We start from the raw sequence: 25,213 nt of genomic DNA, 5'->3' as shown, positions 1-25,213 counted from the left end.
TGCTGCCTGCAAGAAATGCATCTGAATAACCAGAACAAACACAGACTCGAAGTCAAAGGACGGAAAACAATCCTGCAAGCAAACAACTCTCTCAAAAAAGCTGGGCTGGCCTTACTAGTATTGGACAACATAGATTTCAGGTTGAAAAAGATTACAAAGTATAGGAAAGGCCAATTTTTATTAATCAAGGGATACGTACAGCAGGAAGAAATCACACTCCTGAACGTGTACGCACCCAATGAGGGACCAGCCAAATTCCTACAACAACTGCTAACAGACCTTAAGAAGGACATCTCAAGCAATACAATAGTAATTGGAGACTTCAACACTGCCCTATCACCCCTGGATAGATCAAGAAGATTAAAACCCACCAAGGAAATACTGGCTTTGAAGGAAGAAATAGAAGAGATAGGGCTAATAGATCTATACAGGGCTTTATATCCCCAAAAAAGGGAATACACATTCTTTTCCAGGGCACATGGAACATTTTCCATAATAGACCATGTGCTGGGCCACACAACATACCTCAACAGAATCAACAAGATAGACATTGTACCAGCTATCTTTTCAGACCATGATGCACTGAAGATAGGCATTAATCACACACAGACGCAGAAAACTAAATCAAACACCTGGAAATTAAACAACTCGATGTTGAACAATGAATGAATCAGGAAGGAAGTCAAGGAAGAAATCAAAAGGTACCTGGAAACAAATGAGGATGAAGACACGAGCTACCAGAACCTGTGGGACACAGCTAAAGTCGTGTTAAGGGGAAAATTTATAGCTCTGCAAGCATTCCTCAGGAAGGAAGAAAGGGCCCACATAAGTAACTTGACTTCACAGCCTAAAATTTTAGAAAAGGACCAACAAAAGGAGCCCAACCAGGCAGAAGAAAAGAGATAATAAAACTTAGGGCAGAAATCAACGACATGGAAAACAAAAAGACAATCCGAAAGATTAACGAAACCAAGAGCTGGTTCTTTGAGAAAGTAAACAAGATTGATAAACCATTAGCAAGACTCACAAAGAAAGAGAGAGAACCCTTATAAACAGAATCAGAAATGAAAAGGAGGACATCAAAACAGTAACCAAAGAAATTCAAAAGATTATCAGAGACTACTTTGAAAAGCTGTATGCCACGAAACAAGAGAACCTAGAAGAAATGGATAAATTCCTGGATTCCTACAATCTCCCAAGAAGACCAGGAATACCTGAACAGTCCTATTAATATCAAGGAAATTAAAACTGTAATCAAAAGTATTCCCAAAAACAAAAGCCCAGGTCCAGATGGACTCACTAGCGAATTCTTCCAAACATTTAAAGAGGACCTGTTGCCAGTTCTTCTCAAGCTTTCCCAGGAAATTGAAAAAAACAGAAACCCTCCGAAATAGTTTCTATAAGACTCATATCTCCCTAATACCAAAAGCAAACAAAGACACCACAAAAAGTAAAACTACAGGTCAATATCTCTGATGAACATGGATACTCAACAAAATATTAGTAAACAGAATTCAACAACTCATCAAAAAGATCATATACCACGACCAAGTGGGATTCATCCCGGGGATGCAAGGATGGTTTAACATTTGGAAATCAATCAACATAATCCATCATATCAACAAAAGAAAAGATAAGAACCATATGGTCATATCAATAGATGCAGAGAAAGCATTTGACAAGATCCAGCACCCATCATAAATTCTCACCAAAATGGGTATAGAAGGGACTTTCCTCAATATAGTCAAAGCCATCTACTACACGCCTACAGCAAGCATCATCCTCATTGGGAAAAACTAAGAGCCTTCCCTCTGAGATCAGGGATGAGACAAGGATGCTCACTCTCTCCACTCCTGTTCAATATAGTACTTGCAATAGTGGTTAGGCAAGAAAAAGATATTAAGGGCATTCAGGTAGGAAAGGAAGAAATCAAACTCTCACTATTTGCAGACGATATGATACTATACCTAGAGAACCCTAAAACCTCTACCAAGAAACTCTTAGAAACAATAGACTTGTATAGTACAGTTGCAGGCTATAAAACCAACACCCAAAAATCCATGACTTTCCTATTCGCAAATAATGAGAGAGAAGTAAGTGACATGATAAAGGCAATCCCGTTCACAATTGTGCCTCAAACGATCAAATACCTCGGAATCAATTTAACTAAGGAGATAAATGACTTGTATAATGAAAACTACAAAAAGTTACTTCAGGAAATTAAAGAGGATACAAGGAAATGGAAAGATATCTCCCGCTCATGGATTGGAAGAATTAATATTATCAAAATGGCAATACTCCTCAAAGCATTGTACAAATTCAATGCGATCCCTATAAGAATACCCTTGACATTCTTCAAAGAAATGGAGCAAGCACTCCTGAAATTCATATGGAACAATAAGCCCCCACGAATAGCTAAATCAATTCTTGGGAAAAAGAAGATGGGAGGAATCAACCTCCCCAACTTCAAACTCTACTACAAAGCGGTAGTAATTAAAACCACATGGTACTGGAACAAAGGCAGAGCTGCAGAACAATGGGACAGGGTTGTATACTCTGGTACATCACTTCAAATATACGATCATCTAATCTTTGATAAGGGAGCAAGAAATGTGAAGTGGAGCAAGGAAAGCATGTTTAACAAATTGTTCTGGCAAAACTGGACAGCTATATGCAAAAAAAATAGGCTTAGATCTCCACCTATCACCATGTACAAAAGTCAGATCAAAATGGATTAAAGACCTCAACATCAGACCAGAATCCCTAAGGTACATTGAAAGCAAGGTCGGCAAAACCCTCCACGACATTGTAGCCAACAGTATCTTCAAAGCTGACACACCACTGGCCAAGCAAGTGAAAACAGAGATAAATAAATGGGACTACCTTACACTAAGAAGCTTCTGCACCTCAAAAGATACAGTGACCAAAGTATAAAGACAGCCTACAGAATGGGAAAGGATATTTACCCAATACCCATCTGATAAAGTGTTGATATCAAGGATATACAAGGCACTGACTGAACTCCACAAGAAGAAAACTCCCAACCCGATCAAATAATGGCGTGATGAAATGAACAGAAACTTCCCCAAAGAACAAATCCGAATGGCTGAGAGGCACATGAGAAAATGCTTGACATCATTAATCATCAGGGAGATGCAGATCAAAACAACAATGAGATACCATCTCACACCACAGAGACTGGCCCACATCCAAAAAAACAAAAGCAACCGGTGTTGGCGCGGGTGTGGGAGAAAGGGACTCTTCTTCACTGCTGGTGGGAATGCCGACTGGTTCAGCTGTTTTGGAAAACTATATGGACGATTCTAAAAAAATTAGAAATCGAGCTCCCATTTGACCCAGCAATACCACTCCTGGGAATATACCCCGGAGAGGCAAAAAGTTATAGTAGAAATGACATTTGCATTTCTATGTTCATTGCAGCACTGTTTACAATAGCCACAATCTGGAAAAAACCAGAGTGCCCAAAAACAGATGACTGGTTAAAGAAACACTGATACATCTACACAATGGAATACTATGCAGCTGTTAGAAAAGATGAAGTCATGAAATTTGCATATAAGTGGATCAACATAGAAAGTATCATGTTGAGTGAAATGAGTCAGAAAGAAAGAGAGAGACATAGGAAGATTACACTCATATGTGGAATATAAAGTAGCAGAGAGGTACGAGCTAGCAATGATACAATTTCTGGCAGAAATTTCTCTGGACTTCGTTACTAAAATACAGAAATCCAAAACCTCGTGGCTGCTATTGTGGCCACACGACCTCATATCTCTTCATTCTCAGCAATGGAAAACAAATTATCAAATGCTTCCTTTTCAGCAAGTCTGACTTTGGGGGGGAAACTCCAAACAATAATAGTGAGTTTTTTGTTGAAATATTGAATGTAATCAAAGTAAAGAGAAATTAATGTGAAATTTATCAGCTACACAGGCAGGGTGGGGGGCTGGGGAGGTAGGGGGTGGAGGGGAGGTTTACTGTGGTTCTTGGTGGTGGAATATGTGCACTGGTGAAGGGGTGGGTGTTCTAGCATTGTGTAACTGAGACTTAAGCCTGAAAGCTTTGTAACTTTCCACATGGTGATTCAATTAAAAAAATAAATTAAACAACAACAACAACAAAGTTGTTTATAATAGAGTTCCTTCAGGTATATGATGTTCTAACACCAATCCCAATACCAGTGTGCCTTTACATCTACCAATGTCCCCAGGTTTTAACCTGTCCCCTTGGCAGACATATAATAAATTTAGTTCATATTGCTTGTTCCCACAAAAATTAAAAGAATGGCAAATGGAATTATAAGAAAATGTACCATTCAATGTCAATTTGTGATAATTGATTACTATATGATTTTAACCTATGTAAATAAATTCAAATAATGCCTATTCTTATATACATAAATAACTTTTCAATAATGACATCTAAAATATATTGTATTAAAATTTTATTTTGTATTGGATCTTACTATGATAATTATCATGTCCTTTCCTGTCATAAATATAACATTTTAATAAAAGAAATTCTGTGATAACATACTTTAGAGTTTACATGAAAATAGATCAGACCAAAAATCTAAAATTTAGTAAGAGTGAGGAGAATGAAGAAAATTTAAAGAGGAAATTCTGAGTAGAACCATAAAAGTGTTTTTGTTCTTAGAAAGGGAATACTGGTTTTATATGAGAAAAGTTGATGTTAATGTAATAGATATACCTAAGAATCTGCATCAATAAGTAAAAGTTTATAATAAAATACTTATAGATATAAAAAATGACCAGACACAGAATATTCAATATAAATGGGATATTAATTTATTATTGAAAATGTATAAACTCCTTTAGCAAGCTAGGAGTAAACACACTTTTTTTTGGCTCTTTTTGGGTCACACCCAGCGATGCACAGGGTTACTCCTGGCTCTGCACTCAGGAATTACTCCTGACAGTGCTCGGGGGGGGGGAACCATATGGGATGCTGGGAAATGAACCCGGGTTGACCGCATATAAGGCAAACGTCCTACCTGCTGAAAAACACCTTTATTTTTTTAATATTTTTTATTAGAGAATCACTGTGATGTACAGTTACAAACTTATGAACTTTTGTGTTTGCATTTCACTCACACAGTGATCGTTTACCCACACTTTTCTTGATCTAGTAAATAGAGGGCGAATATGAGCACCTCGAAGGCGTGCAATACGCAATGCCATATGTTAGGAAGTTTGTACTATCCACTGCTTTAATGCTTCTTGCAAAACTGGACTCAAGGCTATGAATTCCCTAAACTGTTGCCTGTCTATGAAGCTCTGTATCATTCCTTCAAATCTGAATGATAATCTAGCTGGGTAGAATATTCTTGGTGAGGTGTCCATTTTGCTGAGTTTTTGTATTATACCCCTCCATTCTCTTCTGGCTTGTAGGGTCTTTTTGGTACATCTGCTGTGAAATTTAGAAGCTTTCTTTTGAATGTAAAGCACTTTATAAAAAATCTTGCTGCTTTCCATATTCTATATCTCTATTTGACCTTTGGTTATTCTGAACACAATGTGTTTTGAAGTTTTTTTAGTTGAGTCTATTTTTCCTGGGACCTTGTGAACTTCTTGCATTTGGTCATCTATATTCCAAAACTCTGGGAAATTCTTAACTGTGATTTTTTAAACTACTGGTGCATCATCAAATTCATCTTCCTGGTCCTCAGAGACCTCAATGTTTCTTATATATTGTTCCTGTTGAGCTCCCCCCATAACCCTCTGGTGTGTTAGTCATTTCTTTTTCTAACATCTCTTGCTTTCAAGAGGTTTCCTCCATTTTATCTTGGATCTTCTCAATCTTTCCCTCGGGTTCCTAATGATTTTTTTTTAAATATCACCTACCATACTCTTCATTTCTGCCATTTCTGATTGTAGTTTTCTTGTTTCAGCTCTCATATGTTCTTGTGTTCTACTGATTACTTGTACCATTGTTTCTTTGAGTTCATTAAAAATCCTCACCACGGGGCTGGAGCTAAGTTAGCACAGGGGGTAGAGCGTTTGACTTGCATGCGGCAGACCTGGTTCGATTCCCAGCATCCCATATGGTCCCCTGAGCACCGCCAGGGGTAATTCCTGAGGGCAGAGTCAGGATTAAGCCCTGTGCATCGCTGAGTGTGACCCAAAAAGCAAACAAAAAAAATTCTCACCATGGTGTCACTAAAATAATTTTCTGAGGACCTAAAGAACTGGTTGGTGTTGTTTGTGCCACCTGTGTGTTTGGCATCACTTGTTGATTGTGGTGGGTTTCTTGGTTTATCCCCATTAGTGTTCTAGTGTTCGTGTTGTGCTGGAGTGAGTCTTTGCAGTTAGATACCCTGGAAGACTGAAGATTAAGCTGGGGGTTGCTTTGCTCTTTTGCTTCTCTGCCTTTCTTCATTAAAGGACAGGAAGTATAAGTGCAAGCAGTCTGTAATTTGCTAAGTCATATACACAGTTGCATGCTTCAGGAACTGTGGTGTAGGTACTTTAATCTGGCAGAGGCCAGATACTGAGGCTCTTTTGACCTCTCAAGAAGGAAGGGGCTCTGCCTCCCACTTCGAGGAGGACCGGTCAGAGATTGATCACACCCGAAAGGAGCAACGAGGAGCTGTGATGTATACTCATTTATATTTGCTTCACATTTTTGCACTAATACATAATATGCCTCAATGACAACTTTGTGAATATATCATTCCCTATTTGTGCACTTATGTTCTTAGGTTTCTAGAAGTCTTTTCTTTGTTCAAATAGTAAATACAGCTATGATCTGGATTTTCCTCTAAAAGAGTTATAGTTCTAATAGCAATGTAGGATGCGTTTTTTTCCCCTCTGCTGCATCACTGATAGATTATCTTGTGAATATATTTTATTTTTGGCAGTTTGACTGGGTGAAGTGGAACAAAACTGTACTTAGGGGGGAAATAGGTGCCTTCCCAGTAGTGCTCAAGGTCCTGCGAATCATTTTTACCTCCCTGGACCCTGAGATGCAAGTCCTGATATTCAGGTGCTTGGACCAGTGATACTGCAGCCACCAAGGCCTTTACAAGGTTCGCAACTTAATTGAGTTGATTCTTCTGATAAGTGAACTAGTTCTGGCAGCAGTGAGTATCCTTATCTTGATCCTGACTTTGCTGGGACTCTCTCGTGTTTTGTCCTCAAAAGAGGACTGAAGTAAAGTGAAGTGGGGCTGAAGTGACAGTGACCATGTGTGTGTTTATGTGTGTACCTGTGTGCATGTGCTCATGTGTATGTAAACATGAATTAGGAGAGAATTCATTAATTTTTATTTTAGTGAGTATTTTTAGTACATCAGTAACAGAGACTGAATTTTGTACTATTTCTTTTCAGCATCAAAAGAAATGAGCATAAGCTTTTATTATATATGTCTAGTATTTAATATTAATTAATTTCTAGAATTGAATCACCCTGTGACCTGGGCATAAACTCTATTTAATCATTATGCTATTGAAGTATATAAGACAGTTTTATTTAGAATATTTTCCTCAATATTTGTTAGTGAGATTGGGATCTGCTTTTCTTTGTAAGCAGTCTTACTCATTTTATGTCCCTTTAAGATTTACTTCATAAAACTAGTTTGGAATTTCTCCTTTATATTCTGCCTGTATATTTTAAGTAACATTGAAATAATCTGTTCTCTAAATCTTTATTATAGTTTCCTTATGAAACTTTCTGCCTAGCATTCTTTTTCTTGGGGAAGGAGAGCTTGGAATGACTGAGAGTTTCTCTGACGGTGTTCTAGTTCTATCCTAATCTTCATTGTGAATCCTGAACGTACCAGGTTAGGGGGAAGTAGAAGCAATGTACGAGGGGTAGAGGATCTTTCCCAAGGCAGATGATGTTATGGGATAGATTGATGAATAGTCACGTGTAGTATTGGAGAGCTAGAGAGGGGAATGTTATTGGTGGGTGGGAAGATTGTGTTGAGAGTCTCAGCAAAGGAGAGATTGTTTGCTTCTTCCCAAAGTCTTTTCATCAGGCCCAGAGAGATAACGCAGTGCTAAACTTGCCTTGCACATGGCTGTCCTCTGTCAAAGTAGGCACCATCTATGGGCCCCAGCACCTCAGATGTGTCACTCGAACAAACAAAAGCAACAATAAAACAACAACAAAAAACACTCTCTTCTAATTTTGTGTTCTAATGTCTCCTGTGAGACATTCTCTTAAGCACAGCTGGAAAGGCAGAGGGAATTTCCCATTGTTGATTGAATTCCTTCAGTAGCCTTTTTGGGGAGGTTCTCATGTTCCCTCATGGGAGGAAACTTGGATTTATAGAGCAAGTAATAACATCCCCAAATTCTCACTGTTTGCATATATCAAGACCCAGTTTTAGCACCATGCCCTATGATTCGTAGTGTAAAAAACTAAAGGTTATAGACATTTCTTTGACTTTCTCTTTCCACCAGGGGCCTTGGAACATCCCCTCCATAGCTCAGATGTTCCGTGATGAAGTCGCTTTGCTATAGAAAAATGGCAGACAGGGGTGAGGAACCCAGGACAGACTCTTTAAGGTGACTTCCTTGCCCTTGCTTCCCGACTCGGCTTACTCAGCTATCTGTGTGTGGGCCTGCCGGAAGTGGAGTGGAATAGGCGCGGTGTCTCCTGGGCTCAGCCCATTCACAACACAGCCCATAGCTAGGATTCCCTGGCCAGTGAGGCATGGTGTGGGAGTTCTTCAGTGAGAAGGTTGTGGCCTCTGCAGCTACAGGCTGATGCCCTGATCAGCGGCAGGGAGATTGCTTGGGACTGTTGTGATTAACCCTGAATCGCTTTCCCCACTTCTGAGCCGGAGGGAAGATGTTGAAGAGGTGAGAGTTCAAAGACTCTGCTGAGAGAGCGGTCTGTGTCCTGAGAGAAACTTAGGTTGCCCAGTGGAAAGTGGCCGCTCTCCACCTTCTTCACAAGAACCGTGACCCACACCGAGCCTCTGGTTTCCAGCTGGACCTGAAGGAGTAGGCTCAGTTAGGCTGGAAGGAGCAGGAGGAGGCAGTGTTAAGCAGGAACTTGAGGGTCTTAAGGAAGATTTTTCACTGTAGTCTAGCATCCCCCCAACCCTTTACCTGCCAAATGAGTCCCTTCCCCAGCGCGGCATCCACACATCTGCATCGTGGCCAACCAGACCAGCCCCATCCACAACTCTCGAGTCAGGGGAGGAAAAAAATAAGGTAGATCCTTTCAAAGACTTCCAAAGCTTTTAGATAAGGGTCAGGCTCTGGAAGTTCTCCGTGGGAGAGCAGCAGACTTTGAGGATGCACACCATGATGTGTGTCCATGGGAGCGGGGCTGGCCCTGCAGGCACATTGGACCTCCCGTCTTCTCTTCCCAATGTAGCTTCCTAGAGAACGGGTGACGGTCACTCCCGGTGATGCTCAGGGGTTACTCCTGGCTACTCTATACTCAGGGATAACTCCAAGTAGTGGTTGGGGACCATATTGGGGGCTGGGGATCAAGCCTGGGTTGGCTGCACACAAGGCAAGAGCCCTGCTGACTGTATTATCACTCAGGCCCCAGAAAACAAATCTGGACTGGAAATGATCTTTTGGAATGGGGCTCCAACTTTAAATCTCATACCTCCAGAGCCTGACTCAGAGACTTTCAGACAATTGGAAGGAGGGAGGGCAGGAGGCAGGGACGTCAGATAGTCAGAGCTGATAATAGGTTGGGGACTCCAAGGAGCTACCCAGTTTCTTTTCCAAGACCAGGTCATTGAGGTCCACCCACCCCTGTATTTCTTTTTTTTTTTTAAATTTCTTTTTAGTAGTGAATCACACCCTGAGGGTACAGTTACAGATTTACATGTTTTCGTGTTTGTGTTTCCATCATACAATGTTTGAGAACCCATCCCTCCACCAGTGCCCATTCTTCACCACCGATGAACCTAGTATCCCTCCCACCCCCATCCCACCCCCACTCTGTGGCAGGGCGTTCCATTTTGTTCTCTCTCTCCTTTTGGGTGTTGTGGTTTGCAATGGAGGCATTGAGTGGCCATCGTGTTCAATCTATAGTCTGCTTTTAGCACGCCTCTCCTTTCCCAAGTGGGTCCTCCAACCACATTTTACTTGGTGTTCCCTTCTCTATCTGAGTTGCCTTTCCCCCAAGCATGTGAGGCTGGCTTCCAAGCCATTGAACAAACCTCCTGGTAGTTATTTCTACTATTCCTGCCACCCCTGTATTTCTGATTTTCACGGGGTGCCCCCCCACCCCCCACACAAGAAAGCATCCTTCTACTCATCTCTGATTCTACCAGATTAGAAAGACTAAGTCAGAATTCAAACAAGTTTTGGTTCAGAGAAAGGAGATACTAGCAATTAGGAGGGGGCCCAATTCAGGGAAAGGATTGGGTTAAGTGCCGTTTGTACCTGATATTTGTTCATTTCCAGTTTTTAAACTTTGAAGTCAAAGTGTCTCGGTTACTCTCTCTTTGGATTTCCAGTCAAATGTTCCTGACCGTTGAGGTCTGAAAACCTTAAAGTTTCTCTCATGTTGCATGTTCATCCGCAGGATGAAGTCATGGAAACCAGTGAACCATACTGGTAACAAGTTCTTCAGACGTTGGGGCATTACACAGATGCCCTCTAGTTTATCAGATAAAAGGAGATTTTTTTTTAAAGTACATAAGAATGGAATTTAAAGGCAGTTGATTGGCTAATAATACGCTCAATACCAGAATACCTCTAACCACAGTTGTGTTTATTTTTTTAATGTGTCACTGTAATGGTTCTTTTTTGTGGCTTGCCCTGTGCAGTTTGTGTACTTGTTGAAAGCGTTATCTGACCGTGTTTTTGCTGAACTTGTTTTTTCCGAGACCCTCTATGCTCATAGATTCAGTTCACCCTGCCACCTGCAATCAGCCAGTTTCAGCGGCAGAAGAGGCCACAGAAACTTCTTTTAGCGCCCCTGGGCAGAAGCATGCACTGCTTTTCCTTCTTGCTCTGGGCGTTGACACTGAGACAGGCTTCCGGCGCTGCCAGAGGTAAGTCCTGCAAATCCAGCCTGGAGCTGGAGTGGCAGGGATCCCAGGAGCATGATGGGAGGACACAGGTAGAGGTGGTTGGTATGAACACCAACTCTATCTGAGGGAAGGACATACAGTTCTCAGAATTGTGTGTCTGTCTGCGAGGAAGCAGTTTCTATTGAGAAGTCACAGTTTGGGGTAGCACATAAAAGGTATGAGGTTGGGGATGCTTTCCTGAAACCAAAAGAAACGAAGCCCCAGGAAAGAAAGGAAATTTAAAAAAAAGGACTTAGAAGTTGACTTGAAGTTCACTCCTTCTCTTCCTTTCTTCACAGATTCCGGAGCTTCTACCATTACAGATAGAATTGATGCTAAATCTATTGTCTTTCATATTAAGAATCAGAGTCAAGCATTTGAGGGGGTACAAATATCTAAGAACTATAGACTGAGGCTCTTTGATGTTTTCTGGACCATCTGGGGGTAACCAGCCCAGGAGGGTGGTTTTTTCAACAAGAAAGTGTTTCTCTCCAAGCCAGATTTTCTTTGTAGATCTTGCTTTTCTTAAAGAGTTCCCCAAGAAACTCAAATGGTTGTTAACCAAACCTCCAGGTTTCATTTTAAAGGAAAGGATAATGTACGCTCACAGAAAGCAGGCTGTTAAATAAAAAACAATAAAATACATTATATTGATCTGTTGGCAGAAAAAGTCTTATGTTCTTGGCAAGGAGATAACTTTTGCTTACAAAGTAATGGTGAAGCTCTATTTCAGCCCTGTATACCATGAGTGGAATGACTATGTGGTATTGGGATTGTAGTCTATATGAAGGAAGGGAAGGGAAGGATTGGACAAACTATTATTTAAAACCAACTCCAGCCCCAGTGCCTTGATGGGAAGGTTCAAGATCAGCATTAGCACAAGACTCATGACTGCCTTTTCCCCTTCCCCAGGAGACATGACAGGGAGAATTTTAACAGCGGGAAACTTTTCTGCAGAGGAAGGTGGCTCTGTAACCTTCCATTGCCGTTTGTCATACACCAATGCTAATGTGACTCAGATCCACTGGGAGCAGCAGGACCAACTCCTGGCAGTTCATCATGCTAAGCTGGGGTGGCACATCCCTTCCAACTTCAGGGATCGAGTGAGCCCAGGTCCCAACCTGGACATCACCCTCCACTCGCTGGTCAAGAACGACACAGGGGAATATTTCTGCACATTTTACACCTACCCTGATGGGATATACAAAGGGAGACTCTTTCTGGAGGTCCTACAGAGCTCAGGTATGCTCTCTGGAGTAAAGTGGCTGATGATCTCCATGCTCTTAAGGAGGAAATGCAGAATGTTGGCAGAGCATGGCCTCTTACCACTGGGTGCACACACACATCACCTGGAACCTTTCCAGTGACACTGATACTGGTGTGCTTCATAGCAAACATTTTCCCGTAAGAATCTTTAGAGGGGGATCATCAGTCATGCAAATTAGCATTAGCCCGAGTTTATAAAAGGCTAAGACTGATTAGAAGCAAAGCAATGTGTGTACAAAGATGTAAGTGCACAATCATTTCCGTGTGTGTGTGTGTGTGTGTGTGTGACTTCATGGTTTCTGAAAGACTTTCCCAACCACTGTTCACCTTGGTACTTGAACCAGTTCTCTGCAAGTTGAACTTACCTGTTTGTTCTTCTTTCAGTGGCTAAGCACAGCACTGTATTCCAGATGCCATTTCTTGGAGTCTTGGCCACACTACTGGTGGTCATCTGCGTAGCAGTTATTGTGGTGGCTGTACAGTTCATAAAGGTAAGGGTTCTAATTATGGTATCCCATCTTTACCATGCAGGTCCTTTTCGGTTTTCTGTCTCTCCAAAGAGAGAGAATCATGTGATCTCCCCCACTGATTTTTGTGCCATTTCAAAGTTCTTGTCCTGCCTCTTGGTAAAGTGTTTATGCTCTTATTACCCAAGAATCCCAGAAAGGTGGAACCTCTACCCTTACTATCTCGCTGTCACCTACAGTTCTTAGTTACTCTTCATATGTGCTGTCAGAGTGATTGTGATTTCTGCTTGTGTACTCAGCGACTCTCTGAGTATTTACCGGCAATGAATTTGGTGTATTTTAGGCATCTAATCCATGACAGGACTTTCTGTTCTTGCACATTTGATATTTCACAAAATTAAATGGCAGTTCTGGCTTTATCCATCCTTTTCTGAAGAATGAAAAATAAATAAAATTGTAGGATGAATGGCAAGTTGGGCAAGTTGGGCAGATTGTATATTCGCTGTTATAGTTTAGAGATCAAGTGGCCAAAGAATGACACAGGAGTATTGAAGGCATCGAGAGATTTAGTTTAGAATTTCAGCACCACGTGTACACTTTTTGGGTTAGTTTTATTGCATTCATGGCCATCATGTCTTCCTACATTGCTTTTCCACATTTGTTTTCCTCTCCTGTAAAAATATTTTTCCAAAACATGTTTTCCAACACTTTATTTGCATTGTTGTCACTTCCTAACATATATTAAGAACTATTGTTTATTGAATTCTCATAGGTATTATGTTTTATTTATCCCAGCACCTCAAAGCTTGGCACTTCTTAAATATTTTTATTACATGGAGTATGACCAAATGAATAAATAGTAACTACTAAGAAAATGTCAGGAAAGTGTCCCCACTCTACCCTAGGGACTTCTGTGAGGACAGGAGAGTATGACTGCCAGCCCCACCACAGTTCTTTCACTTCACATTCTTCATAGAGGTACTTTCCTCATGGTAGGGCCCAACTATAGCTTCCTTTGGTCCTTGCTGTATTAGCCCCAGGCTTTATTTTTATACTGATAACCACTGGAGTGTCCTGCAGGATTTATTGCAGAGTAACTGAGAGACTTCCCCTTGGGCACAGAACATTTCTCAGAGGACATTTAGATAAGGAACAAGAACACACCAGATGAAGAACAAGAATACACCAACAGTGCTTTCAGAGAGAATTAGATGTTCATGCTATAAAAATGGATTGGGTTGATTGAGGGATGTAGTACTTCTTTTGAGCATGACCTACAAGAATCACCTCTTTCCTTCATATGGAGAGAAAGGTGCAACCACTTGTATGACAAAGGAATGAATGAGAGAGTTTGAGGGAAGAAACCACCTAACTCATGTGTGTTCTTTTGACACATTATCTTTGATCTATGTCAGGTCCTCATGGACTTCGGTGGTAACCCCATCCTTAATTTCTTTCTTTTTCTTTATGGGTGATTTTTGAGCCACACGGTACCTTGCTTAAGTGCTATCCTGGCTCTGTGCTCAGGAATGACCCCTGGTGGTATTCAGGAAAATATTATATTGTGCCCGGGATTCTTACTAGCTTAGTCTGCAGGCAAAGCAAGCTCCTTACCCACTGCATTATCTCTCCAGTGCCCACCCTTATGTTTTGACTGTTGCTCATAGGTATATTCATGGCTTCTCGCACTCTCTGCCTCAGAATCCTTGTGCACAGCTGATCCTGACACTAACTAGCAGTGCTTCTATATTTCCCATTCTGAAAGCTGTCGGGGTAGGAAGAATTAGGCTGAAATTTGTGTAATTTTCCAACTATGTGACTCCTGGCAATTGTCCTTTAGGTTAGGCATAAGAGACTTGCTTTAGAGTAGTGTCTAGAAAGTTGAGGGGCTATTAGTATTTTTTAAATTAGATATCATTATTTGCTTGAGTGGGCACCAGTAACATCTCCATTGTACTGGTGACTGTTCGAGCAAATCGATGAGCAATGGGATGATAGTGACAGTGACAAATATCATTAAACATTTCTTTTACCACCCATGTGCCTGCGAGCCTCTAATTTTTTGGTCTTAGCACAACTAAACCTATGATTCCATATGGATACGATGGAAGAATTTACATCTTTCATTTTCCCAAATAGATTGCACTGTTCTGTCTGATTGTTTCTTAAGTGAGTTTAGGGCTGAAGTAACAGTACAGGAAAGGCACTTGCCTTGCACATTGCTGACCAGGAGTTGATCCTTGGTACCATATGTGGAACTTCTGAGATCTGCCAGAAGTGATCCCTGAGTGCAGGGCCAGGAAAGAGCCCTGAGACCTGCTAGATATGACTGAAAAACTGAAAGTGAATTTATATATGTGTTTACATATTGATATATATTTTATTTATATATTTATAAGCATATAAATATATATGGGACTGGAGCAATAGCCAGCGGGTAGGGCATTTGCCTTTTACATGGCTGACCCAAGTTCGATTCCTCTGTCCCTCTCAGAGAGCCTGGCAAGCTACCGAGAATATCCTGCCCACACAGCAGAGCTGGCAAGCTACCCGTGGCATATTTGATATGCCAAAAACAGTAGCAAGTCTCACAATGGATACGTTACTGGTGCCCGCTCAAGCAAATCGATGAACAATAGGACGACAGTGCTACAGTGCTATATATTTATACATAAATTTATATATTTATTTACATATTTATATAGTTGCTGAACTATGAGTAAGAGCTGTATAGATGGTATAGTGTTTTAGATAATGTGGTGTGTGTGTGTGTGTGTGTCTGTGTGTGTGTGTGTCTGTGTACGTTTGTTTGAGCATGCATGCGTGGGCATATACATGTGCACTTGTATTTTAATCCTAAAATTGACCATCTGTTGTGAGCCCTGATTTTCTGAAGAGCAATATTAAAAAAATCCCTCCCTCAGGGGCTCACAGCTTGAGACTTGGAGGAAATAGAGGGCAAGCAAGTTTCAGATAGCACTGATTGTATAGTGAAGGGCACCAGGACCATATTGTAGCACACACAAGAAAATTGTAATTTCTGGAGAGGTCAGAGAAGCTTCTTGAATAACACGTTGCAGAGGCAATTCTGGAAAAATGACCAAGATTCTTGACTTTGTGTTTTGTTTTGTGACCACATTCAGCAGTGCTCAGGGATTAACTCTTGGCTCTAAGCTCAGGGATCACTACTGGTGGGTCAGGGGACCATACGGAGTGCTGGGTTGACTCTGTGCAAGACAAGTGCCTTACCTGCTGTACTATCTCTCCAGGCCCTGGAAAAATGACTAAAATTTTGAGGCCCTGGAAAAATGACTAAAATTTTGAAGGAAGTATAGGGAATAGACAAGGAGTGCAGCCAGGAAAAAAAAATTGGGAAATTTGTAGAGAACAGTGTATGACATTTGAGAAGTTCCAAATGAGAGCAGGTAGACATAGAAGAAAGCATGACCAGAAATACTCGAATCAGAACTAGATTTGTCTTTGTGCAAGTGACTTCACCTGTTTGCATCTATTAGCTCATTAAAAAATGGACATTTCAATGAGATTGCTGTTGAGGTTATGTAATCAGGTACCCAGATTGTTCACAGCAGATTCTCAATTAATGGCATCTTTCTGGTGTTGGAGGCTTAGCTCAGAAGTCGAGGGCCTCAATGTGAAAACATTGCAGGGGATGTACCTAGAAGTGTGTGACCAAGTCAAAAGTGTTTTTGTGGGAAATCAATTTCCTGTGGGAACTTTGTGAAATTATGGATTTCCTCCACATGGGAACTCAGCCTTATTTGATAGTGACCACTCCTAGCTAGGCTCAGGGACTATATGTGGTGCCAGGGCTCAAAACCGGGTAAGCTGCATGAAATGCAAGCACTTTACCTGCTGCTGTGCTATCTCTCTGTAACTCCCTCCCCTTTTTTTTTTTTTATAGTTTTATATAATAACTTAAAGGACTTTTCAATCCCTTAAGTGCATAATGGGTCTCTTAGGAGGTTAAACACCTGGCTATAAATGAGGAAAATCACTGAAAGATTTAAACAAAAGCATTTTTTTGCCGGTAGCTGTGATTAGGACTAGACTGGTAAGTGGGAGTCTAGAGAGGAGAGAATGGGAACCCAGGAGGAGAAGCAGGAGAGTGATGCTATGGCACCCAGTGAAGAACATTTCACACAGGAAGGTGTCCACCATGTCAAATAAAGAGAGTAAAGGGCAAGGAAGAATGGCCCTCAGTAAAGTGTCTCTGGGTTGCAAAAGAAGGAGTAAATTGTGGGCACTTTGAAAATGTACCAAGTGTCTTCAGCAGAATGATTAGTATTGCGATCTAGTTGGACAAATAGAGAAACTAAGGAATAAGAAATCAGTGCTTTGTGAGAACAAAACTGTGTTTCTGTGTGTGTTTCATAGAGATAGAAAGAAAAAGAGATCACTATAAACATGTGTCATGTAGGGAGGCAGCTGTTTTTCTTTCACGGCCACACCTGACAGTTCTGGGAGCTGCTCCCATCTCAGTGCTTGGGGGCTGCTCCCTAGAGTGCTCAGGGGATGATGTGGTGCTGGCGATCAAATCTGGGGCTCCCACATGCAAAGTATGTGCACCAACCCCAGGAGAACGATCTTTGAATGACATACTCACATTCTCATTCTGGAGTTTGTTTGTTTGTTATTTTTTAGAACAAGCTATTCGGAACCCATTCTGCAAGAAATGATCTCAGGAGGATGGCATCTGAACACGAGCCATGGAACCCCAGCATTCCTTCAAGCCCTGGAACCTGGGCCACTGACAGCCCCTGTGGAGAGCAGGGGGACGAGCACTATGCTGACCCGCATGACTACTTCAACGTCCTGAGTTACAGAAGCCTGGGGAGCCTCAGCTACTTGGCAGAGACTAGTTAGCCCCCAGAGAGCTCTCCTTGGACATGCCCGCCTGTCTTCGCTGTCACAAGTGGGTGCCTGAGTGTCTGCACTCTCCGTCTCCGCTGCCCATCTGCACATTCCGTGGGTGGGTGCGTGTGCATGCATGCACGTATGTGCCTGTCAACAGCACACTCTTCCCTCTTTTCAAGTTCCCTTCCCCTTCATTGCAGCACACCAGGGGTGAGCAGCCTAGAGCTGGATCATGAATACGTGGTTCAAAAAAAAAAGAACTCAATCTCGTGGGAATTGGGCAGTTTGAGTGGATTCCATTGCTTCAAGAAATGCATTCCTTCAAATAGCACTAGAAAGGCCTTGAGGCTCCAAAATTTTGTGGTGGGTATTGAGGATGGTGTAACAGCTGTGCAAGTCTCATTCCATTTCCCACAGTCATTGTCACCCACATTCAGCACTCCATTTTAGGAGAGTTTTAGGAATGAAGCATGGTGTCTGTGGGGTGTTAGCTGGGGATTTGAGGTTACCTATTTTGTTGTGGTGACTCTTTCAGAACATACAGTGAAGTGCAGACACACTTAGATGAAAAAGGAATGAAGTGATAAAGGTATAAGATTTATGTCTTTGATTAGAGTTTCCTTTGGGATGGTGGGGGCCATCAGGTAGGCTTTTATTTGTGGTGACCATGGGGCTGGTAGGACAGGTGGTGCTCAGGAAGAGGGAACAAGATGCTTTTGTCTGCAGCATGTTGTAGCTGAAGTGCAGAGATGTGTCCCTTTAAGAAAGAACTGAGCACCAAGGGTATCAATGAGACTTCAAACTTTATTCTCTGGGAAAAATGCAAGAATGCTTTGCTGGATATTGTTGCCCATGGACCAATATAGAGAACTGCAGCCAGATGTGTAAGGAGAAATCTACGCAAATGGGGGCATTTCCAATCAGTTTCTTGTTAGCCTTGACCATGCTCCACCTTTTCTCTATAAATTCATGTTAAACCTTTGAGAGAGGAATCTTTCCCACCAGGGTTCGGGGAGATAGGGCTGGAGTTAGTGCTTCGCATTTGCAAGGAATCCTGGGTTCAATCCCAGACACCTCATGCCCCTTGTGTGTTCAATCCCAGGTACCTCATGCCCTCCCACATGTGACCCCAAAACTACCCCCGAAATCATTCCCAACAAAAGGGAAAATCTGGATTATTATAATCAGGAATATTTCAAAAGGGAAAAGTTTAAAGCAGAGCAGCTTTGAGCTAGCTGCTCTGAGTCCTTAAATTCTTTGTCAGTTTTGGAGTGGCACCTGAGCTGCTCATTTCTGGCATTCAGATTTCCACCCTCCCTCCACCTCTCTGAGAGGAATTGAGGGAGGAGGTGGATTTGAAGATGGCTAATAGGCTTCCATGGGCAACAGAACTGACAACATATGAAGCAGGGCTATGTTTTGTTAATGGCTCAAGTAAATTACTGCCCTGCTCTCTAAAACTTAAGGCTGGTTGAGGAAGGAGACAACTCAATTTCTATTCCTCATTATAAACTTTTAAGTTTTTCAATTTTTCTACTAAACAGATAATGCAGTGAAGGATGGTGAGCTGAAATCTGTCCTGAGAGTCAAGTTCTTAGGAAGCAAGGTAGATAAGATATAAAATGCTACTATTTTGCATTGCTGTTCACAGAATTTTTCTTGCAAAACTAGTGCAATCTAACTGGGAGTAGTACACAATCATGACTAGGAAATAAACTAAGATGTGATGGTGTAAAGGAGTGGTGTTTTTATTTGGAGGCAATGCAATTAGGCTGAAGGTGGACCGAGAGTCGGGTTTTATTTATCATGGTCATTGTTGGTACATATATGAAGCACTATTTGAATTGTTATAAACATATATATAAAAGGCCCCGTAGATGTTGTCAATGGGTCAGGTTACTAAAATGAAATTGAATTTAATGGAAAATCAATCTTAAAGTAGGGTTCATTGAATGAAATTTTGTTTGGTGAATCAGAGAGGTCAATTCAGTAAAAAGCTAAATTCTGAGAGACCTACATGAGTTGGCAGGGCATCCGCCTTCCACAAGAGCGTGTGTGGTGTGGTTGATCTGACTTGAGATGAGCTGTAAGGGAAAAATATACACCAGATTTGAGGACTTGATGTTCTTAATATTTAAGACTGTGAATGTTCTAATCAGTCATTTAAATATTGTTTCTTATCAAAATGATATGTTGGAATAAATAAAATGTACTATTATAATTAACTTCACCTCTTGCTTTTAATTTCTTAATGCAGTTACTGGAAAATACAAAATTACTTTATATGCCTCCCACTATCTTTTTATTGGAGCATTTGGTCTTCTACTTTAAACCAAAACCTAAATCTTTGCCTTTCATTTAAGGCAGGGAGAGAACTCAAAGGGCAGAGAACATATCTTGCATGAAGGAGGCCCGAGTTTGGTATTAGTATTTGGTATTTTTTTTTTTCATTTACTTACAAACTTTAATTCAGCAAAGGTCTATGAAAGGACTGGGGTGAGGTCACCCCCAGTACAAAGGTGGATGGAGGGGAGCAGATAACCCAGTGGGCAGGGGACAGAGCCCAGGGTTGCCTTAGGTGGTTAGGTCATGCGGGCTGCCAGGGGCAGAATTCTTCTGCATGGAGTTCCTGGTTACCAGCATTGAGGCCCCTTTTAAGGGAGGCCAGCTCCAAGCGACCTCGGGGGAGGGGCTGGTGGGCTAGAATCATCTTAAGTGGGGTCCGCAGAGGATCAGTAAAAGGAACATGGGCCCAGAGTCCCACAGATGGGTGAAGTGGGTGCTCTTGGCTCTGCACCCAGGCCTGGGCGGAAGGGATGGTGGGACCTGATTCCCCCAAACCCTTGGTGGCCTTTTAGGATCCTCAGAGTGGCCTCCGGGGAAAGAAGGCGAAACCCACCCCAGCCACAGCCGTTTGGTCCAAGTCAAGCTTCTGGAGCTCCTGAGAGTCTCTGGCCAAGGAGAGGAGTTGGCAGGAGAGGAACTGGCTTTAAGGCATCAGAAGGTTGGGGGGGTGGCAGAGGGTGGGCAGCAGCCAGGAGAGAGCTGTGCCCGCAGCAGCCATGGGAGGAAGTGAGTGGGAGTCGTGTGTAACCGTCAATGGGGCACAGACGGGCCGCACACAGCAGGGCCCTGAAGGTGTCGGAGCTGGAGCACCAGCCCAGACTGTTTAAAAAAGAAATAGTAAAAACTAGAAAAGGGAACATGTCATTACTCAAAGTTAAAAAAAGGGGGGGAACAGGCCTAAGACCCTGTAGTCCCCTGGGCACTGAGTTAGGAGTAGCCCTGTACACTACCAAGTGTGGCTTTCCTATCCCTATGTCCCCCCCTCCAAAAACATTGATTAGTTTTTAAATTTTTGTCTTTTGAAAAGTATTTAGGGAAGGATCAGCTGGGAAAACTAAGTCAAGTCCACTGAGAGCAGACAGGAAGAGGCCCTAAACTCCTTTGGAACCCTTCTTGCCTTCCATGACAGGAGAGGAGAATAAATCAGTTCTATTTTTTAATTATTAAATTCATTTTTTATTAAAGAACCATAATTTAGAAAGTTATTGATGAGTTTTAGGCACATATTTCAACACCAGTTCCACCACCAGCATCAATTTCACTGCACTTGTGTTCCCAGATTCCCTCCCCTCCCCAACCCCCAACCCATCTCCTCCTGTCAACTTGACAGGCACATTAACAAAGTTTTGGTGCTTGCAACTTAGATCTCATGTTTTCAGTTTTGTTCAATCTCACCAGTCCACATGCTCAAGGTCTAATTTAGACATTAATTGTAAATGTCTAATTTAGACACTAATTGTAAATGAACAAAGTCAAATTTATAATCCAAAATATTACAGTGAACAAATAAGGACTTGCAAATCCTATTAGTTTGGGGATAGATCTTCACTTGTGGAAGGATCTTCCCTTACTATTTCGTTTCATGACTTGCCTATTATCATCCTCTGAGCCTCTAGAACTAATTTACAAAAAAACACAGTTTCTATAAGCGCTATTTAAAATAGATGTGATTGCCATATACCCTGCACACAAATAATAGCATTTTGGTGGCACACCAAGTTTCATAACGAGAGAGGCCGAGAGTGGCTGTCAGATGTGTGGTCAGATTTCGTTGAATCATGTAGTTCTTTGCAGTCTTGCTTCAGGCCTGTTTCTACCCTCCCACCTCTACTCTAGAGCTCACTTGCCAAGAGGTGCAAGACTGCTTCTGTGTGCAATAATTTGACCTCTTAAGAAACTAGAAATACATATTTTTATCCTTGAATTCATTTGCAAATAGTAGAATCTATGACAATACCATTCAGTAGAAGTTTCTACACTGGTGGAAATGTTCTCTGTCTGTGCCATCCAATAGGGCAGGCACTAGCCATGTAGAACTGATGAAGTATGGCATATGAAATATGGCCCATGTAACTATGGAACTGAATTTTAAATTAAGTCTTGGTTAATTTAATTTTAAATGTAAATAGCAACATGTGGCTACTAGGCACTTTATTAGACATTCTAGTTACTATCTTGCATATGGAGAAAATGCATATGTTTTTATAGATTCCACAGACCCTGAATGCTGTTATGTATTTAAAAGTCTGTTGGCAGGAACAAATAAGGAGGCTGCCTTATATTTTCCTGTGTGCTTCTTTTGATAAAAACAATCATAAGGCAAAAGCAAGCTGTATATTTATTTATTCAGGTCTTCTCAAGAGGTATATGAAATGTCTATATTGCCCAAGTCATTAAAAGTATCAGAACTATCAAGTTGCAACTCAAGTTCTCTTCAGGAACTACCATCATAGGACTTGCCCTGAAGTAGTTATTCTCATTTCATGCAGGTTATGAAGAACATCTGCTCTGGGGTTAATCAGCTAATAGATTTTTACAGAGATCAAAAGAGAAGTATTTATGATGGGTCCTGAACTGGGAGTGAGGGTACTGGATCCAAGTGTGGAGCATAGCTGTGTGATGTCGTGATACTGGAGAGCCACTGACCAGGTCAATCCTCAGACAAATACTTCCTCATTTGTAAAATGATAATATTCTTTACTTTATAGAATTCTTGCCAAGGTAAAGTAATATAGTGTACTCATCTCTTTGTTAGCTCTAGAATACTGAATTCATGTTATTACTGTATTATATCCTATGAGCACTTGTGCTATAAACATACTGCTTATGATGACGCCACAGAGGCCTACAAGAGAACATCAAACCTTATTGAGAGCAGCCAAGGTATTGAACTTTTTTTGAGGGGTGCACTTTTTGTCACACCTGGCAATGTTTGGGGACAAGTTCTAGGGCTGTTCTTGGTAGTGCTCAGGGAACCCTGTGGTGTGAGGGATCAAACTATCTCTCTGGCTCCTGAACCCTTACCAACAGGTATCAAGGGAGTGCTAAGAACTGTATCTAGGGCCTAGGGACTGCGAATTTTCTGCATTAAAATTTTTTTGTTTAAAGATGGTAATCTTTAAGGGAGTCAAACATATCTTACTATTGACCTTTAGAAAACAGAGGGCTATCCCTTCAGTCCCCACGTTTCTGTTTAAATTTAAACAGACATAAAGACTTAGTTCATAAATGATTTATTTGCTCTAAGAGGGTGGAGCAATGGAAGATTTTGCAGTAGTGGAGAGATACTGGCCCAGTGGTGGAATAACTGTCTTCATTGTGAATGATGTTGTGTGGAGATGCTGCCCTCAGAAAAATGTGTCAAAGCAGGAAGTACTCCTTGTTTTGTGAGCAGGGGCTTAGATACCACCACCCAATTTATTAATGTTCTGAAAGTATCAATTTTATAGTGTTTAATGTACATATGAGCTGTAAATCATTAATAATTTTTGGCGAGACCTGGAGGTGCTTAGGGCTTACTCCTGAATCTTCACTTAGGGATCACTCAATAGGCCTGGGGGAACCATATGGAATTATGTGGGTTGAACCTGGATTGGCCACAGACAAGGCAAGTGCCTGACCTGCTGTCCTATCTCACTAGCCCTATACTTAGTTGAATTTTAAAATTTTTATTTTGATTTATTTTATAATGTAAGAACTATAAACAAATGGGTTTGCCTAATTTTATGATTGAGTATATTTAAGACATAGCAAAAGCAATTATTCATTATTAATAATGTAATTATTAACCATATTTGTCTCTAAGCATTACAATAAAAATAATCAAAGACCTCTTCTTAAGGAAATTTTCTCTCTCCTTGTTGAGGGAATATGCACATTAGTCAAGTTTGAGGAGCAGTGGTATGGTATACATATTTTTAAATTTCAGAAAACTGATTTTATATTATTTTATAATGGGAAAACTAAGGCATCTAAACCTCATTTTTGTAAACTGGTGTCAGAGTAACTACCTCACATTGTTTTACAAGGTTGCTGTGAGAATGGATAAAGTATCTAAAGGAGGAACTTTACAAATGATACAAAAATGAGTAGCTTATTCGCTATTTGCTACACAAAAACTTTATCACAGTATTTTCAAGAGTTAGAGAAGATGCCTCGTGAATGTGGATGATACACCAAGAGATAAGAGTGTGGAAGAAGTTGATTGGCATCATTAAGTATTACTAAGACATCCAGAAATAAGATAGGAAAAAATCATGCATCTTAACACTTTTTTCCCTCTTCATTTTCAACTTCTTAGAAAATGAAGTGAACTTAGAGGTCCGGTGGTTGAGTTATAAGATGATAAAATTTAAATTCATAGAGGTCACCTTTTAGTCAAGAAGTTTCCTTCGGATCTTTCCACCCAGTTCTTGTTCAGGAACCCTGACACGAGCAGTAAAACTCGTCCCCATTCACCTCCTCCAGCCTAAAGCCTACATGCAAGACCTTGTAAGGCGCAAAACTAGATTGTTTATTCCTTGGTCTCTTCCTTTATGGACTGGAGCGATAGCAACCAGTGGGTAGGGCATTTGCCTTGCATGTGATCGACCCGGGTTCAATTCCTCTGTCCCTCTCAGAGAGCCCGGCAAGTTACCGAGAGTATCTCGCCCACTCGGCAGAGCCTGGCAAGCTACCCGTGGTGTATTCAATATGCCAAAAACAGTAACAAGTCTCACAATGGTCACGTTACTGGTGCCCGCTCAAGCAAATCGATCAACAATGGGACTACAGTGCTACAGTGTTCTTCCTTAACATACTTTACTCATGTATTTTTCTGCTAATATGTAAAAAGTTTCATGGCACTCAGAGTATGAACCATGCATTTTACTTGAACTGTATGTAAATCTTTTATTTCCATTTTTTAGATTATAAAGAGTAAAAAAGGCTGAAATTATTTACTTCATATCTTGTGTAATGTTGAGGGAAATGCAGGTATTTTCTGAAGAATTAACAAATCTGATTCAGCTAGGTTGACTTCTGAGTTATATGGACAAATCATCACTGTCATCACTGTCATCCCGTTGTTCATCAATTTACTTGAGTGGGCACCAGTAATGTCTCCATTTGTCCCAGCCCTGAGATTTTAGCAGTCTCTTTTTACTCGTATTTCCCAATTATTGGAGGCTCTTTCAGGGTCAGGGGAATGAGACTTGTTATTGTTACTGTTTTGGGCATATAGAATACTC

At 41.2% G+C, this 25,213-nt stretch overlaps 1 protein-coding gene across 1 annotated transcript in view; it reads left to right on the top strand.

The window, feature by feature from the left end:
• TIGIT (T cell immunoreceptor with Ig and ITIM domains) overlaps positions 1-17,648 on the top strand; it is a 33,514-nt gene extending 15,866 nt beyond the window's left edge. Inside the window, exons 2-5 of the mRNA XM_055124507.1 lie at positions 10,863-11,013; positions 11,944-12,273; positions 12,682-12,788; positions 17,427-17,648. Of these exons, the coding sequence (XP_054980482.1) occupies positions 10,863-11,013; positions 11,944-12,273; positions 12,682-12,788; positions 17,427-17,648 (810 nt within the window). The remainder of the gene's footprint in view (positions 1-10,862; positions 11,014-11,943; positions 12,274-12,681; positions 12,789-17,426) is intronic.
• The last annotated feature ends 7,565 nt before the right edge of the window (positions 17,649-25,213 follow it).

The sequence above is a fragment of the Sorex araneus genome, chromosome 2 (assembly GCF_027595985.1).
Source record: "Sorex araneus isolate mSorAra2 chromosome 2, mSorAra2.pri, whole genome shotgun sequence".
NCBI classification, from domain to species: Eukaryota; Metazoa; Chordata; class Mammalia; order Eulipotyphla; family Soricidae; genus Sorex; species Sorex araneus.
This window is presented reverse-complemented; position numbering and strand designations above follow the sequence as displayed.